Source organism: Perissodus microlepis, chromosome 5 (genome assembly GCF_051167445.1).
Source record: "Perissodus microlepis isolate ML-2025 ecotype Zambia chromosome 5, ASM5116744v1, whole genome shotgun sequence".
Classification (NCBI taxonomy): domain Eukaryota; kingdom Metazoa; phylum Chordata; class Actinopteri; order Cichliformes; family Cichlidae; genus Perissodus; species Perissodus microlepis.
In genome coordinates, this window is record NC_140465.1 from 23,714,642 (window position 1) to 23,733,277 (window position 18,636).

General features: G+C 40.0%; 1 protein-coding gene across 4 annotated transcripts; it reads left to right on the plus strand.

Moving 5' to 3' along the window:
• Window positions 1–631: 631 nt before the first annotated feature.
• Window positions 632–18,564, plus strand: ccdc66 (coiled-coil domain containing 66). Of its 4 annotated transcripts, XM_084928964.1 has the most exons (22): window positions 1,822–2,950; window positions 4,148–4,206; window positions 4,444–4,466; window positions 4,635–4,874; window positions 6,587–6,845; window positions 6,924–7,074; window positions 7,270–7,364; window positions 9,283–9,335; window positions 9,724–9,816; window positions 11,011–11,148; window positions 11,231–11,463; window positions 11,595–11,679; window positions 11,757–11,915; window positions 12,060–12,138; window positions 12,755–12,832; window positions 13,822–14,044; window positions 14,141–14,351; window positions 14,489–14,541; window positions 15,081–15,247; window positions 16,178–16,287; window positions 16,825–16,961; window positions 17,864–18,564. In XM_084928964.1, the coding sequence occupies exons 1-21, from the start codon at window positions 2,940–2,942 to the stop codon at window positions 16,921–16,923; spliced, it is 2,619 nt and encodes an 872-aa protein (XP_084785090.1). In that variant the 5' UTR covers window positions 1,822–2,939; the 3' UTR covers window positions 16,924–16,961; window positions 17,864–18,564. The 4 variants fall into 4 exon arrangements, with proteins under 4 accessions (XP_084785091.1, XP_084785092.1, XP_084785090.1 ...); XM_084928965.1 differs by lacking the exon at window positions 1,822–2,950 and adding an exon at window positions 632–1,477 and having other exon boundaries at window positions 16,825–18,564; XM_084928966.1 differs by having other exon boundaries at window positions 1,821–2,950; window positions 12,758–12,832; window positions 16,825–18,564.
• Window positions 18,565–18,636: the final 72 nt, after the last annotated feature.

Genomic DNA, 18,636 nt, shown 5'->3' on the forward strand with positions numbered 1-18,636 from the left:
TGAGTTAGAAGCCTTTTTATGCTTGAATGATTCATAGGTCAATCTTAAGTTGCTGAAGAAACAAAAAAAATATTCTGGAAATGATCAGGTACAAGGACTGAAAACGAGTGGGGAAAAAAAATCCAGAAAGCGAGCAGAACTATTATTGCTCAAGATCACTTCAAAAAATTTACAAGAAAGTCTGGCTCCTTGGAAGCCAAAATATAAAGAAATGAGGACACATTCAAACCTTTTGCACAGCACTGTTACATACCAGAAATGTAATGATCAGAAATTTATATTAAGACCTGGAAACCTCGTCAGTCATCACTGAGCTTAGCTGACTGATGCCTGAGAAGAGGCTGTTAGCTGCTGGTTATATAGAAATACATAGGAGCCACAGAAACCACCGCATCCTCTGCAGAAACGCCACAGAGCAGAAGTAAAGCGGATGAGTCGGTTTATTTACTAACACTGTCGCCATTTGTGGAGCAGCAGCATCACACCCAGAAAAGCTACGATTAAACCCGGGCAAACCTTCATAAAATGCCAGGTAGCAATACCACCACCAACCCATCCCAGTATGCCACACTGGGCAGCCCATCTGACTCCATCAGCCTCCCTTAAAACCATATTTACCCCAGTCAAACTTTCAGGAACCCACCTCTTGTTGGAAATCTTGTGAGCGACACAGCCCCGTTTCCAGCGGTCAGAACCGGAGCTGATGTTACCTGCTATTGGCGTGGCTGTCTCCTACATATCCCGTTTGTAGAATCGGTACCATGTTAGTTAGCGTTAGCTGTCAGATTGGACAGCTTCTTGACCTTAGCCTGACAACATGCTAGCTAGCTAAGTCAGCCAGACTCGTTTTCAAACGGCTTAGAGTTAAAATAAATCTTCCCGTTGTTTCATTTTCATGTCAGTGGTAAACCTCTCTTCTTCAACTAATGCTCCGAGTGTCGGACTCTGACGGTAAACACTGGTCTGACTCTGCCGTTTGAGCAGCGGTGCATGCTAACACTAGCGGCTAACATTACGCAGTCTCTCCGGTTAGAGAGGCACCGAGCTGTCACGATAGCTACTCACCTTCAGGAGCATCGAGTGGACGGGGAGCAGACTCCGCAGAGGTGTCGCTGGAGGTGCTTCAGAGACTGGATAGGTTGATTAATGTCGCTCTACTGTAGCCGAACTCTTTAACGGCGAAGAAAAATATCCAGGAGGAGGCTAACGTCAGCCTGTTTGGATTCTACGGTTCATCTGCGTGACAGTGGCGGCTTAGTGCCATCTTCAGGTCACAACAGGAATTACAGTTTCTTACGACCCTACTCGCAAGCTGCAGCCTTTTTTTTCGTTTACCAGGATTGTTAACCAAAAATAAACTTAAAGCTTTATCTGGGGAAGAAACATGAGGAATAATCCTTTTATAACTGCTGCAAGCCAAACGTCACCACTAGTCTGAGGTTACATGAATTTTCAAATGGAGTGGCAGCATGGAGTGGTAGGGGGGCATATATGAATAGTTATTCAGAAATAAATCCAGTGCAGATAATTGATGTGGAACTTGTTTAAGTGGCATTCGCGTTCTTACCTTACTTACTTAATATGCAAATCATATGCATTATATTATTTAATCATAAGTACATTTATATTTTAATATTTGGGATTTTACTGGGGTGATCTTGAGAATCATGACAAATTATCTTTGTTTCCTGTTTTTTGTACTTTACATTTATGTGTTATGTAACTGTTATTTGAATATATTTGGTATACACAAGGTTAAAGACAACTTGTAAAAAACACATATTAATCAAGAAATCTCATTCAAGAAATAACTTAAACTTTGAAAAAAAAGAAGAAAGAAATACGAATAGTGAGTTCTTACAAAAACCTTGACATGTCTTTAGTTTTGATCTCAATTGGTTTCAGTTTCCAAAACAAAAAATAATGAGTAGACATTGTTTATTAAATTGGGACGTTTACATGACTGCTTTACAGTTATGTAAACTGTTGTCTGAACCTTTCGAACGCCTCTGGCAACAACAACAAGAGCAACAACAACAATAACAGTACAATAATACAATATGATTTAAATTCATTAATGATTAATTAAGGTCATAAATACTGATATTATTTAAACATAAACACTTAAAGAACTAACTGACTGCAGATGCTACACTAACAGTGTTGATAAAACTGCAATTAAAGTGGATAAAAGAAGCTAAGATTTTTTAAAAAAAATCATGATATGGGGTGGTTATGATGAGATGATTATTCTTTGATGTGATGGATACTTTGTTTATCCCATATTTGGGAAATTATTTTCGTTACAGTAGTTATGTTCAGTAGTTATGTTATGATACTGTAAGCGAGGTGGGGACATAAAAAAGCAAACAAAAAAGCTGTCCCAATATAAAGAACAAACCACAATATACATAAATATGAGTGACTTAAAAGGATGACTACATAAATTCGTCTCACTGTGAACAACGCATTAATAATTGGAGGCTACCTTCAGAACCCCTTTGAAAAGTAAAAGAAAAAGAAAAAATCAAGTCGATCACGGTGATCACTGTGACCCTCGTTCACACAACATTTACACTGCCTCCTGGTAGGTGGTGGACCATTTATACCTACTAGCTAATAGAGGTAGCAAGCTGATGGGAAAAGGCTTAATCGTTTGACTAATTCCGAGTTACTTTAAATGCAACATCGTTTAAATCTTTCTAATGAAGACATGTGATTGGCTGTTAATTTTAAACATGATCAAGAATTAGCCAATCAGTGACACTTTTCTTGGTCGTCGCCAGCAACGAACGTACACTGTTTGTACATAGAGGAACCAGCAGTTTGGCCAGTCAGAGCCTGACAAAAGCGATTTTATAAAGCTGTACGTCATGTGCTGAGTTTCCACATCTGGTTTTATACGGCCCTAGGTAGACGCGTAGCCGTCTTCTGTCGGCATGAATCTCGGGTGAGTCTTCCTTATAACGGTAAGGGGAGTTAGCTTAGGCTAACACGGGGGCGAATGTGTCGCAGTGAAATGAAGGGGATTATTTTAGCTTAAAACCGAAGAGAATCAATACATAACATGACCCGTTTTAAAAACACTACATTGTAGCAATAAAAGAGGGGAGGTCAACCTGCAAAGGTCCCCATGAACCTGACTACAGCGCTTACAAACAACTCAGAAAATTTCACCGTGAGACTGGTGTGCACCAAAACATCTTAACATTGTATTGATTTACGGGCAGAAGGTTTGGAGCCGTAAGTATAGTCGAACAGTTAGAAGTTTGGTTCTGTACATCAGTTTTCAGCGTTTAATTGAGTTTTCCAGGTTTTGGGAATTGCAGCTGTTTTTAGACACATTTGTATGTGCGCAAAATAAATTTGGCAAACGAACACAATTTTAAATACTTGGATGACAATCCTTTTCGTCACTTGAGATGCTCTGCAGACTTACTGCAGCCACCTTCAGTTTCTGCTAGTTTGTGGATTTCTAAGCCTTCAGTCTGGTCTTCAGTAGCTGAAAAGCTTGCTCTATTGGAGTGAGATCAGGTGACTGACTTGGGCATTGTAGAATATCCTATTTCTTTGCCTTGATAAACTCTTGGATTGCTTTTTTGGTATGCTTTGGGTCATTATTCATTTGTACTGTGGAGCACAGTGTGATCAGTCCTGCAGCATTTGTCTGAATCAGCAGAGTAAAGCTTGGTACACTTCACAATTAATCCTACTACTTCTGTCAGCTCTCACATCATCACTATAAGATAAATAAGGATTATTTTGAACTGTGAACATGTAAAGCTTCTGTAGTACAATAATAAAAAATATGGAGTGGAAATTGAGCATACACCAACCACTTAGACTAGATAATGAGACTTAAATACAGTATCAATCTTTGCCCTGTACTGACTCATAAGATGTGATTGTGTGACGTTTCATAAATGGGACATTTAAGCGAAGAAAAACCATGACCCTCCTGTGGTAGGACGGTTGTTATTTGAGTGCTGTTTCAGTGATCCTGATCCCATATTTGGACTTGGACAAAACACACTTTGAAAAATGAAAGTAGAAACAGTTGGTTCCGTAGGTGCAGTACAGCTACAGTATAATTTTTGGTGTTTATTGTGTTTTTCTGTGCCCTAATCGATGTTGTGTTTGTGAACAGGGACGGCCTGCTTTTTGAACTTGAAAATGGAAAACCCAAGTTGATTTTGCTAAGTCATGGTGAGACCTTTAAGCTTTTATAATCTACATTTTAATCTTCATTTTGGATGTGCAGAAAAATATTGTTTTCCATCCAAATCTATCCATAGCTCTTTGAGTAATCCTGTTAACAAACGCACAGTTAACAGTCAGTTAACCTTCCTGGTAAAGCTGTGTTTTGACACTGTGAAGATTACTTTATGTAAAATTCCTATTTTTGAAATTATACTTACTACTCCCATGCCTCTTCCACTGCAGGTGTTGATAAAAATCCAGCAAAGGTAGGACTCCAATTAAAGTTGGGCTATTATATTCTCATGAAAGTGTGTTTATCCAAATACCTTTGGTGACATATTATTTATGTTTCTAATAATCAGTAACAATTGCATGATGGTCTGTCGGCTTTATGACTGTTATAGTTTTGTCTGATCTGGTGTGTTTCCTCACAGCTGTCCTTCAGGCCTGGAGCAGCAAACATCCTCAGCTGCCGGCAGACCTCCTGTGTGTCAGATGTACAGGGGGAGGAGCGTCCACCCCGACAGCTGGCAATGAGGCACAGAGGGGCCAGGAGTAAGGCAGGAGGAGCAGGTGCATCTGTCACCTCCAATACTGAAGGGAAGAGTGCCAGCTTGACTTCAATGAAAACACATGATCATCACAAAGTTGGCATCGTCAAAGCTGTGGCCAAGGTAAGGATCTGGTTTAGCATACCTGTAAACGTTTGGACACATTTTCAAAAAAGCTTCTATGAAATAATAAAATGATAACATAACATTTTTTTATCTGTTCCTCTCCGACTTGGTCCCACTCACACATAAAATCCAAAGGTGAGTGAGCAGGATATTGTTAGTCTCACTTGCTTTCTGTTGAATCTGAAGTTCTTCAATGGTTTTTGTTCACATTTTTTTACTGTTTTTCTTAACTGGCTGTTCTATTTATAGACATTTTTTCCCAATTTGTATTGCTTTTTTTATTCAGTCTCCTACTACATTTTCCTTTGTTTTTGTTAATATTGTAATTTCTTGCTTTACTTTTTTCACTTCAGTTGTTCTGAAGATAATTTTCTTCTTTTTTGTGATCTAAATGTGATCGACCTTCTTTTCTTCTTGTGCATCTAAAGACCACTTTCAGAACTCTCTGGAAGACCAGTTATGACCACTTGTGCCAATTTTCTTCTATACTTTAATCATAGACCTCAAACATGCACAGAGAGCAAACATCAACTTCTGTTTCAACCTGGCACAAATTTCGTGTGAGGGATCATTGCTGGTGACAAGACTCCACAGTTTCCAAGCCAGAAGGCAGCCTATCGAGTGAAAAGCAAGACTAGGAGCATGCTCATTACATTTTTTTTTTTTTTTTTTTTTTTTTCATGATTCACTGAATTTGTCTCCTAGGGTGAGATTGTCAACAGAGATTTCCACTGAATGCTCTGTCAGATGTCCTGAGGCATCTGACAGAGAGCATTTGGTTGAAAGGGTTTGAACTGTGGTGCCATCATATGCTGGCACACAGCACATTAAAAACACAGCAGTTTTGGGAGGGGTTTTTGCCACACCAACACAATCTTTGCTCACCAACTGTCTCACTTTCCACATATATTTTCCTGTGACTTTGTTTACTTCATAAAAAAAATTAAAATAAATTTCAAGGATCATTGCTTTGACATACTGGAGGAGATGCATTATAGCAGAGAAAATGGGACTATTTCTTATAAATACTCATGTACATATGTATATAAGAAGTATGTACGTGTTTTTCATGTTTTGTATTTTTGTTCTGTTCTGTTGATGCACTACTGGTTTAGAGTTATTACTGTCTAGTTCAAATATTTTGGGGTTCTTTGGATTCTATCACTTATTTGGATGCAGGCAATGGGGGAAGCAGCCTAAGCAGAGATTCCTAGATATTCGTCTCCTACCTACTTCATCCAGCTCCTCTGGGTGGGGAAACAAAGGCCCTTCTAAGCCTGCTGAGGGCCACGATCTCCCCAGCATGTTGTGGGGTCATCTCTTAGTAGAAAATGCCTAAAACACCAGTTGCAAGTGTTGTTCCCGTTATATTCCTTAACCATGGGTTCTTTTGATGTGAAAGAGCAGCAGGTCTACTCTGAGCTCTTCCTGAATGACTGAACATAGACACATTTGTGCAAAAATTAATTTGTACTGCTTGTATCTGCGATCTTTTTCATTCAGGCACTATCTGTAGGTCATCGTCAAAAGACCTACAGGTACACCGGTAATTTAACAGTTTAACCTTAACACTTGGCTTTCTCTTCACCACAACAGACTGTCCATACTGTGCACTATTTATAAAATAGGGTATTGTAAGTTGCCTTAAATTTAAAATAACTCTGTAACTGTCTTCCCTCAACCATTGATTTTCTGTCTTTCTGCTGAAGGTAAAGTCAGACAGGCAGAAACACAGTATTACTCTTGGGCCCCTGAGAGCCGGTGAGAAAACGGGACAAGCGGGAAACACTAGGACTCGAGGAGCTGGAAAGGCAGGATTTAAAGACCCAGCAGCCAGTAGGGATGCAGCACTGAAGGACAGCATGGTGTGTCTGACCAGTGAGCGGCTGCAGCACATCCTCAGCACTGTCCAGACCTCCAACAACATGCAGCACCCACCAGAGGATGACAAGACTCAAGGAAGCAATGGTAGAGTGGTGCACTGAGAAGGATTGAAGCACAGAGTGAAGAGCAATTTAAAAAATTCATTTTTTTTCACCCTTTCAGGAAATCAAACAAGCTCAAAATCTGGCTACTCACAGAATGAAGGAGGAGGAGGCAATATGAGGGAGGAAGACAGAAGAGGAGGGGAGGGAGTAAAGAAAGGAGATGGAGAAGGAACAGATTCAATGGGAACCTCACAACAGAAAGACAACAAGTGAGGAGCTTGTCACAGTTCTTGTAGCAAAATCAAATTCCTCTTGATGCATACCTACTGTAGATGGCAGTCAGTGTATAGGACTCTGGAAATTTAGCTGACTCTTTAATTCAAGCATGAATGTCACATCGCTGTTACACCAGATCAAAAAAAATCAAGTTTTTAAGATGTTGTGATGATGCTGTTGTTCTTCAGGTTGTCTGGAGGTATGTTCAGCTGGCTGGAAGAGCGACAGTCAGACAGCAAGGCAGCCATCGAAGCTAAGAAGGCTCAGTGGAAGAAAGAACTCGGTACGTACAGTTACTCACACACACGCAGGCATTTTAAACAAGTAATCCTCATGTATATTAAGAATGGTGACAGTTCTACCAGAGAGTTTGAGCATCATTGTATGGCTCTGATAAACCTGCTGAACAGCAAAGAGCAAACACAGTAAGAGTTTAATTATTGTTTTATCTTATATTGTCTTTACTCACCTCAGCCTGAAATCAAGCCTCAGTTGATGTTAAAAAATCAGAATGAGGAAAAATGTCAGTCACTTTGCATTGCTGGTTTTGCTATTTATGAAACAGCAGAGAGGCGTACTACGAAGCAATTAGACACAGCTGTAATTTCTTTTGGGTAGCTGGCTTGACAAAGCTTAAAACCAAAGTTAAGAGATGACCATTAATATGATGATGGTTATCACTTTCTGCTGCACATTAACGGGGGTGTTTTGCTTGTCATTTCACTTTTCTTCTGCACGTAATTGATCGTTCTGCTTACTTAAGAATCCTAATCAGAGGAATGGACAATAGACAAACATAAGGAATGTAAAATAATGACACAGCAAAGGACAACACAGGTGCTGCATGTAAGCCAAGTGAGCAATGCTGCAGAAAATCATTACGTGTACTTCTTGTGTGCACATTAGAGCTCTGAGACTTTAAACTTGATCCATTTACATGTCGTTTTATAATCAGTAGCTTCAGAACTCTTCAGACTCTGTGCCACAGCCTATTTACAAATGTGCCTTTAGTTTGTGGACACATGACTCTTTGTTGTATTTGCTATGATGTCAGAAGTGTAAAAAAAAGAAAAAAAGAATTTGCAGCAGATTAGAGTAAAGTATGAAATTATATTTATGCATTTTCTGCTTTAGAAACTGAATTCTTGAGAAAATATAATACGAACAGTTTGTCCTGCAGTAACTTTGCAGCAAGGCTTGCTTCAGTGGTGTCAGTAAAATATGGCTCCACAGGTTGCATGTATAAAATATATTCTGTCTGTAGAGAATGTAAAATGCATTTTGAGCATGCTGTCATTAAAGGAAGTTTATTTTAAATTGGATTATGTTATATATTCAACATAAGTTACTCTGGTCTTATCAGGTAAAAAAGCCACTTTCATAGCCTGAAAAAAAATTTCATTTAGTGTTTACACACCTCACTAATGTATGATTTTTACTTATTAGTTAGACCATCTGGATTTTCAGCACAAATGTTTAGATTTACTCTGAACTATGAGGGGAAAATATCCAGCGAGAGGTCAGAAGCCAGACAGGATAGATTTCATTTACTCAGTCCCGTTTTTGCTGAACAGAGAATCTGCTCCAACCTACTGGTGCCACAAACCAAAGTGCAAAATGTTTGTAGTACCAAGTCTGCAGATGCTCAGTCAGAAACAACAACCTGACTCCATGGAGCCTAACTTGCCTTGTGTCAACAGTCCTAGCTTCTGCTGGTGGTGTAATGTTCAGGGGAATGTTTCCTTGGCACACTTTGAGTCCATTAATGCCAACTGCTCATGATGTGAACACCACAGGCTCTCTGACTGTTGTTGATGACCGTTTCTTTATATGGTCACAATTTAATGGCTCCAAGAGCACAATTACACCAGAGTGTGCATAATGAGTACTCGATGTTAAAACCTTTGTAGTGTTATTTAAGTAAGATTTTGACTTTGACTTAAGACTCTGAGTACTACTTTTCAACACTTTTGAAAAACAGTTTTGTTTTTGTTTTTTGTTTTTGTTTTGTTTTCCAAAATCAGCGTTTAACCTTGTGATGTTTATTTTAATTTATAGGTAACCTGAAATGACATACTGATAGGTCAACACTGGCAATGACTCCTGTTATCAAAGAGTCAAAACTGGTTTCATTAGACAGTGAGTGTTTAATCAAAGTAATACTGTCTTTGTGTGTGTGTGTGTGTGTGTGTGTGTGTTAGATGAACAGGTGGCCCTAAAGCAGCAGCAACATTCAGCACCCAGCAGACTGCAGGTACAGTCACCTCTGAGTTCCTGTGCTCATTCTGTTTTTAATTCTCTTCTGTTTTTTGAATAATTAAACTGCTGATTTAAAATTTTACCAACTGTTCCAAAAATATTAAAACTAGAACTTTTGTGTTAAGTAATGCTCAAGAATTAGTTGGAATGGATGAATTGATTTAGGAAAGTGGGCTCGACTCTTAGAATAGCCAAAATGTGCAAAATTGACTTATTTGCATCATACTTTATTCAGTATGAAGCTGTCGCCCTCTACTGTCAGTTAAGAAGAATACAGGCTTATGCAGGACATGTGATTGGACTCTGGGTTGATATATTTTATTTTATTTTATTTGTAGCATGTGTAAAAGCCTTTTGTGTATGTCTATGTGTGTGTTTTTCAGGCTGAGGAGGACGCACAGAGTGTGTTATCAGTGCAGAGCTCGATCAGCCACAAACAGCAGCCGCCAGCCATCAGATCCAGCCTCAGACTCGGGGTAATAAAAGTACTTTTAATTCACAGATAAAATCAACACTGAGGTTGGAGCAGCCATGCTTTTTTTCATTTCTTCACACCATCACACTTTTCCTGATGTAAGAACACCAACTTTCCATTCTGTCCTCAGCAAGACTAAACATCAGTTAAATTTGTAACTAACAGAAAAAGTATATTTAATCAATTATCAGTAATTTTTTATTTATATTAGATTGGGTGGATTGGTCTTATTGGATTCTTTGTCTTATCATCTTATGCATCTTACAAAATGTGTTTTAGTACTTGTTGCATGTGGTGGTTTATAGTTAGATATCTTATCTCTAGAGATGATATTAATGTGATGTAAAACACCAGAATACAACCACACGGGTAATTATGCTGGTACTTGTCCATTACAGGTTAAAACATGAATACGATTACCCGCAGTCTAAATCAGACCCTGGTGACTAAACAATTACAAACAACACTAAAAATGAAAATAAAAATATATTCTGTTGGTTTATTTTACTGAAGTCTTTTAATTGTATATTTAGTTTTTTTTATTACTTAGTAATTGAATATGTATTACACAGATTTTGGTTCTTATTTTATTGTATTTAGTTCAGCTCTTTTTCAGGTTTTTTTTGTCATTTTGCTTCAATAATAGCTGTTTTATTTCATTACTGGTTGTTTCCTGTTTTGAACGCCGGAACAAGAACTTTTGGGATAGACCAAACATGTTCATCTCACCTTAAATACTAATTAAATCAGACGAAGCATTTATCTGCTTTTTTTTTTCTTATACCTTACTCTTTAAGAGTAAAGTAAAAGAGTAAAGTGCAGTTGAAGATTTTTAGAAGGTTTTCAGTAACATAACTTTCCCTAACTTGTTGTTATTTGCCTTTTAATCCCTCTCTAACTTATAGTACAAAAAAATGTCGCTTTCATTGCAGTTTTTTTTATATATATATGACACTGGGAGAGTGAAACGAGAAAAGATTTATTGAATATGATATTTCTCTCAAGTGTTCTTTATCTATACAGTTCAGGGTTATTCATTTCAGAACTGCTGCTGACTGAATTCGAGCATATTTTTTTGTGTGTATGTGTCTGTGTGTGTTTAAGATTTACTCACAACAAAACTTAACTGTGATCTTAAGGATGTGTTTAGGCAACAAAAAATATGAATTAAAATTAAATCCTAGCATCTCTGTAGGAGGTCACTCCGATGGAGGAGGAGATGCTAAATGTGGAGAGGAGAGAAGAGCAGAGGAGGTGCTGGTTGGAGGAGCTGGACCGTCAGAGAGAGGAGATGACTGAGCGCAGGAGACGAGAGAAAGTGCTGCAGAGTCAGGTACAGCGGGGACACGGCACAGACCAGGCAGGTTTGAGAGGTCAGAGTTGTCCCCCTGAGTCTGGTGTTGTTGTGTCTGCAGGCGGAGGACCACGAGCTCTGGGCTACACATTTTGACTCGCTGCAGAGGAGGCCGCCTGTCCAGCCTGCAGTTCCATCAGCGCTGCCACCGGCTCAGTTCAGCAGCTCTGAACAGGGAGAGTGGGAGCCCTTGTCAAGCCTTTCCCTCATCTGGGATGCTACGAGCAGCTGTGGGGCAGACAGTGTCGCAGGAAACAGTGTGGATACAACCCATGGGTACCCAACCAGGGCCAGGTGGGAAGGAACATCTCGTCAAATATTTAAAAGACTCTTTGTACACGATCCATGGTGACTTATTTGAGATGAGCTGCAGATGTATAAGTGTATATATTTAGGTTTTTTTTGTTTTCATGTGGTACGTACAGCTATCTGAGGACCATGACCTCCCTGTTGGATCCTGCCCAGATAGAGGAGAGAGAGCGGAGGAGGCTAAAACAGCTTGAACAGCAGGTAGGAGGAGGCACAGAGAAGAGATCAGTGAATGTTTTTCTCACCAAGATTCCCTAAACTTTATCTTTTCCTACCAGCGAGCTATCGAAGCCCAAGTGGAGGAGCGTCGTCTGCAAAGGGAACGAGAGGAGGCGAAGAGGAGACAGGAGGAGGAGGAAGAAGAGAGGAGGGTGGTGTTGGAAAGGGAAATGCTGCAGAGACAGTATGAGATGGACACACTGAAGGAGAGGGAAAAGGTCCGAGACAGACTATTATACAGAAATATTTACGTAAACTCTCTGCACTCCTTTATTTCTCAGATTTTCTGTTAAACATTTTCTGATGAGGATGAAGCTAACTGTACTTATCTGAAACTGTTTCACTGTGTTCTTCATCTTTAGGAGCAATCGATCAATCAGGAGGAGCAGCTAAAAAAAAGCAGCCATGATGGCAGATTGCATCAGGAACTGGAGTCCAACGGTCAGTAAGACTTCTGCAGTGTCTTTGCACTTTGGATCTGAAAATATGCACCAAAAGTATATTTTTACTCTGCCTGCTCAGTAATGAATCAATGCTTTGAAGCACAGGATTCAACCACATGGTAATGCTGCTAAAAATATAGAGTCTGGGTCCAAACATACATATCTTTTATTCTACTGAGTGGCAGAAGTACAGAACGTGGCCTCAGAAATAGTTTGCAGAGTAAATCAATGCCAAACAGTAGATCAAACCACTGTGAGGATTATGGAGGGAGTCATTTTCTAAAAACTTGAAATGTAATCCACTTCTGCCATGAACTGTTGCTGAGAGACTGATAAACAGCAATGAAAGTGATTTCCACCCACAGGACTTAGTTTCATTAGTACCCTACCAAGGAACCAACTCAGTGTGCTCATTTATGTTTAATGTTTTCTGGTTTCTGACAGAAGAGAGCGTTTCACTCCCAAACTGTTTATTAAACACACCTGCTTCAGGATTTGCTCCCCCCTGTGTAGCACTGGTGACAGCTGATTAAAATAAATTGAGGTGCAGAAGATGTTGAAGTAAACATGTTTGTAATAATCACCTCTGTGTGTGTGTCTGTTTGTGTTTTCAGCAGTTACCAGGCAGGCTGAAGATTTGGAGGACACCAGCACTTCGGGTTCCTCTTACAAAGACGCTGCTGTACAGACAGGTAACGCATCTAATGCTACTACACCCACTTACACTGCTGCTGTGGGAGACAGTATGTCTGCGTCTCTCAAGTCAATCTGCACTGAGCCACTAAAAAAATCTGTTTCCATGTTTGTGAGATTGAAATGTTTCAGTGCAGCATCAGGGTGGAGTAAAAAGAGCTTTGAGTCCTCAATTAGAGCAGAAAATGCACTGTAACTACCAGTTTACTTTATAGTTTATGACTAAATTAGCAACTTTTAATTAAAGTTGACCCATTCTGCCCATTTTCAGATTTTTCTGTCTAGAGAAGCTTTGCATGATGTACAGTTATAAAAAAGTTCCTTTTTATCCTTTACTGAGCCTTGGTGCAGCTCCTGAGGTCAATCCTCTGTCTAAAACAGAATGTTTGAGCTCATCTCCTTTTTAAGACCTTTAGGCTTCCCATTGCCGAAAGGTTTGAACAGCAAGCAAATTTGGCTTCTGTGGTCACAGTCGGAGCTGTGTGTCTGATATGACTGTATTGGGGACATCCACTCTGATGTCATTCATATCTAAGTGTAGGAAAACAGAACTGTCTGAATTCTGCTGGAGGTGATGTCATTGTTGGAAAATGTGTCCATGTTTAATATGAATATCCACGATTGTCTCTCTCGCTCTTTTGCCCTCTCTTTCTATGGGTATCTAATACTGTTGCAGTATTTTATGTTTTCTGTTGTTCTACAAGATAAACGAGTAAAGAGGCTCTCTGTCAATATATTAATAAAGTTGTAGCGGTGTCATCTTTACCTCTTAGGTCCTACAAACTTGAACAGGCAGACTCAAAATTTGTTTAAATGATTCTCGATTTTTTTACCTTTGTTTTTGCTTTCATTGTGTGAAGGAGCAATATTTCTAGAAGCTGCTCATTATTTCCTGTACAGTACAAATCATTTTTTGGTTCAGCCCTATTTAATATTTGCTGAAAGGCCTCACATTTGTATGTTTTTGTTTATCCCTCTCTCTGTGCAGAAGCTGCTCCTTCTCTGCCGCTCAGAGCTCAGACTCCAGATGTCTCAGTGCAGCCTCCTCCATCTCTGCCCACTGCTGCTCCTCCTCCAAACAGCAGGAGCAGAGCGTTGAGAACAGGGAAGGAGAACATTTGTCTGCCAGCAGGAGGAGACCCATATGAGCCGTTTGCCAGGACAGAGAAGAGCAGGAGGGACAAGAGGAGACCTGAGTGGAACACTCAGAGGTAGAAACTCCTAGACCATCACACTCTAGTACATCTGAAACAGGGATTGTATTGATATTATTTTAAAAATCTCTCCCTACACATGCTCTGCTTCAGGCCAAACCGTCAATTCGTTCCAGCCTCAGAGCGTTACCCAGCTGCTCTGCAGAGGAACAGACAGGAGAGTCGACTAAAGAGGCAAGCTGAGCTCCTCGCTCTGCAGGAGAGGACCTGTCTGCCGAGGACCGACCCTCCTCTTCCTCCTCCACCCCAGGAGCTTCGCCTGTGCCCTGACATCATGCAAACCAGAACCAGTCCCACCAGGAAGGTAGCTCCCCCCCTCATACCAGCTTCTTAAAAATGAAGACTTTTGTTACTTCTAGTTTTCTCTGCTGGCTGGAGGTCATTTGTAACCCTCCCAGCTGCAGGTGGATGTGTGTGTGTTGATGACTGCTGCTGTTTCAGGTGGAAACCAACTCCAGAGGGCACATCATCTCCACACGCTTAAACGCTGAAAGGTGAGCAGCGGACAGTAGACACCAATCAGAAGGTTTTAATATTCAAACAGATTCTGAAAGTTGTTTATTTTTTTTAGGAGAATGAAAAATTTCAGAAAAAAAAGTTTGTGCAGTCTGTAACCAGAAAGCCTAGTTTTTATTAATTAGTCCAGCAGCTGTGCATGGCGGGGTTGGGACTCCCTCTTCAAAACTGTGTGGCCACTACAACTATGTGCTTAGTTTTAGTCTGTGTGGTGAATGTTGTAGATGTTTATTGAGACTTGGATGTCAGTGTTCTGTGTATTTTAATACACAAAATGATAAAAACTTACCAGCAAACTCACTCTTTAAACTAACATGAAAAATAAGACTGACTAAATTGAATAAACTAATAGAACAAATGGAAAACTGTATTAAATTTGGTCAGCCCACAATTAAAATCGTTATAAGATTGTATTTTCAGCCAGTTTTCAGGTAGTTTGGTTGTGCATTTTATTCTAGACTAAAAAATAAGAAATGTAAAGGGCTTTTTCATGTTTTGTTTTGTTTTTGTCCTCCAGAGGGCGCTCTCCTCCTGTCCCTGCAGTCAAACACAGAGTGCAGAGTCAGCATGCCTCCAATACTCTTCCTCTTGTCTCGGAGTTCATTCCTTACGTCAGGACTGATGAAGTCTTCAACCTGGACCCTCTGGAGCCCGCTGACACTCCTCCACCCCTCGCACACTCAGGTTAGACACACCAAACTAGATGTAATGATCCCCAAATTTTTCAAGTTCCAGCCTCGCCATTGACACAAATTCTACGATACAGTAGAGGAAATTATTTGGGTTTGAATAGTCACAACAAAAACTAGATGCTTATTCAAGTTTAAGCCTTCATGTAAGTACAGTATTGTTACACGATGGAGTAACATAATTGTATCTGCTTGTTCAGAGTTTTATCCCACAAGTTCCCAAAACGTTGAAAACCAATCAATTAATTGCCTGACAGAAGAAATATTTTGCATAATTCTCCTTTCTCACTCTTAGAATCACCAGAATTTACAAAATAGGCTCAATGTTTCTATCAGTGTGACCTGAAAATAGTGAATGAGCTTGTAAACACATCAGGAAAGTGTTTACTGAGGTCAAAGCTGAGGGTCATTTCGCCACAGACTTCTACATAATCTTTATATAACCAAAGGTATCACCTCTGGTGGCCATTAAAAAAAATTATTCAGGATTATTCTGACCCTGGAAGCTGGGTCCATTTTGTATTCTCATAACTTCGAGCACTCCTGTTTTATCTGGTTTTTCCCAAAATTTAAAGCTCCTCCTGAACGACTCCCATTTCTCCAGTTTCTTTCTCCCAGAGATGTTCATGTACCTACACGCTTTACTATGAATAGTCAGAGTACATGCATCAGTTTTATTTTTCATCTAATGTCACTTTGAAAGTCTTTGCACAGAAACAGATAAATCTTTATTTCTTTTTGTTAGACAATCATGATAACTGCCTGATCTTTAGTTGGATAAAACAATCCACTCCTCTGGGAGTAACTTAAAACCTTTTTTCAGGTAGCAAACTTTGAAACAGCGGCACATAAATGCAGAGAAAAACCTCTGAGCATGTTACTGTGCATCAGTTTGCATCTAAATAAATGTTCTCTCCTGTTATAGGAGCGCCTCCTCCATCACATCGAGACCCCCTCCTCCACCCAGAGCTGCTTCGTAACACCCACATACACCGACAGCAGGAGATCCTCAGAGGCCTGGCTCAGCTCCGCCAGGTAACACACGCAAAAAAACCCACACAAGGTGTCCTTATAGAGAAAACCCCAACAATCAAACAACCTGCTGTGCTTGGCAACAATGGGAAGTAAAAACTCCCTTTTAGCAGGAATAAACCTAAAGAACCAAGCTCAGGGAGGGGCCAGCCATCTGCTGGTAGGGGGTTGGGGGAGGGAGACGGGACAAAAGACACACTGTGAAAGAGAGCCAGGAAGTAATCATTCTCCGACTTGGTTATGTCAGGGTCATCATTCATTATTACTTACTAATAATGTATGATGACCCTGAAACCAGGGTTAGCAGATAAGGTCTGCTGTCTTTATCTGCTGATTCTCCTGAAGTCTTGTTACAGAGTCTGTTACCGAGTTTCCGCCAGTGTATTACAAACCCAGCCGTCTGCCGCTCTCCTCTTCTCAGTAAATTCAGTTGCCTAAAAATGAGCAGAATAGTTTCCCCGTCACACCTGAATTGATCCACATGAAGACGATGAGTGATGAGCATCCTCACCTGTACAAACTGTGTTTGTGTGCTCTCAGGGTTTGTTACTGAAGCAGCGGGAGCTAGAGTCAGATCTGAATCCTTCCCGGAAGCATCACGACGAGCACCGGATTCCCTCAACATCACACCGCACGTGACCTCCGACCTGTGTCAAATAAAATCTCAGCACTCTCATGTGAGTGCATTTATTTTGATACTACAGAGTCCTTCAGACTTGATGACCTCAGGAGGTCCAACCCTTGAGGGGACAGATGATCAGCGTACTAAAATGTCACAAATCAGCAGTTGACTCCCCTGCACCTATGACCAGGAGATACAGTTTAGTTTAACAGTGAAACAGTAACAATCTAACAATGAGTTCAAGCAGATTAACCCCTTTTCTTCATAAACTCTTCTTCCCACTGCACAAAAAGGAAGAGTAAATATTCCAGAGATGGCTGTGAACCAGTGATGTGGACGTGGGCACTGAGCAGATATGAAAGCCTGATGATAATCGTTTATCTCTCTGTTCAGCTTAGAATCAGAGCTAAAGATGAAATCCTTTGTAGTATCAAGGCCCCAGCTACAGACCACCAACAAGGGGTGGCCTTAGACTGTATATAAAAGATGGACATAGCCACTGTGACATCACCCATTTGTTAGTTGATGCTTTTGAAACTAGGCATTGCAGATGAGGTGTGGATGTAACTAAAATGCTCGTAGGATAGTGACATGTCACACCCACCTTAAAAAAAAATAAAAAAAATAAAAAAATAAAGTTTTTTGACTCTGGTGACCATAAACATGCAGTCTTCAGTTTCAGTTATGTTTTTAATTACTTACGGTTGGTGCTCAACATGACTTTTAGACATTTTTACATTTAGTTCTACTTAAAATACTTGAAGCTTTTACTTGCCCTAAAGAAGATTCTTTATTAACAGGTTGCTAACAAGACGACAGAAGCTGTCGGGGAACATTAAGTCTAATCAAGCCAAACACAGGAGCTCAGTGGCCACGCCCCTAAAGTCATGTAACTGTAGTGTAGTCTGTTTTGAGTTTAACAGTAAAATTAGTGAATTTCACTCGTCTTTCCCACAGAGCCTGTTATCTGCGATAATCAAAACCCGAGCTGTAGCAATGCCAGCTTCTGTACTGATCAACTGTGTTGGTTTCACCTCTCAGACCTGGATGTCCATCTTTTACATACAACTCATCTCTGCTGAGGTTGGTGGTTGAGTTTCATTGTGGGTTACGTTGGGAGCTGATTTTGGAACAAGACGGCAGAATGAGGTGACGTATATCATCCTGTGGCCTCAGTTTATTTTTGCTGTGTTTTTCGTTCGTTCCTCACAAGTCCATGAGTTAAAGTAAAAAATCTGTCCCTTTTCTCTGAGGGAGGCTGTTAGATTTCACAGCCTGATGGGAAAATTTATCAAATTTTAGTGGCTAAAACTTCAAATATGAGGTTTTCTCTAAGAGATGCAAAAGTTAATTCAAACAGACAGCACTGAAACTGAAACGCCTCCTCCAAACGGGAAGTCTTTCTCCTGCTGCTCACTGGCTGAGTTTCTTGGTGAATTGCTTTACATGAGGAATGTATTTTAATGTTTTTAAATGCACTTTTTTTTATAAGAACGACACAGTATCTGACAACTGTTGAGTTTTTCCTGCAGAGAAGTGAGGAACAAATGTTTATTTTCTGCTGCCTAAGAAGCTCTGTGTTTCTGTGTGATTTTCATTGTGCTGATGTATTTTTAATTTATTTTAAATGTAATAAATGTTTGGAGACCTGTGGTTTATACTGACTTTCATTTCTTTTATGCATAGTTAGTTAAAACGTGGTGACACCAGTTCATTCTGGTCAGATTCAT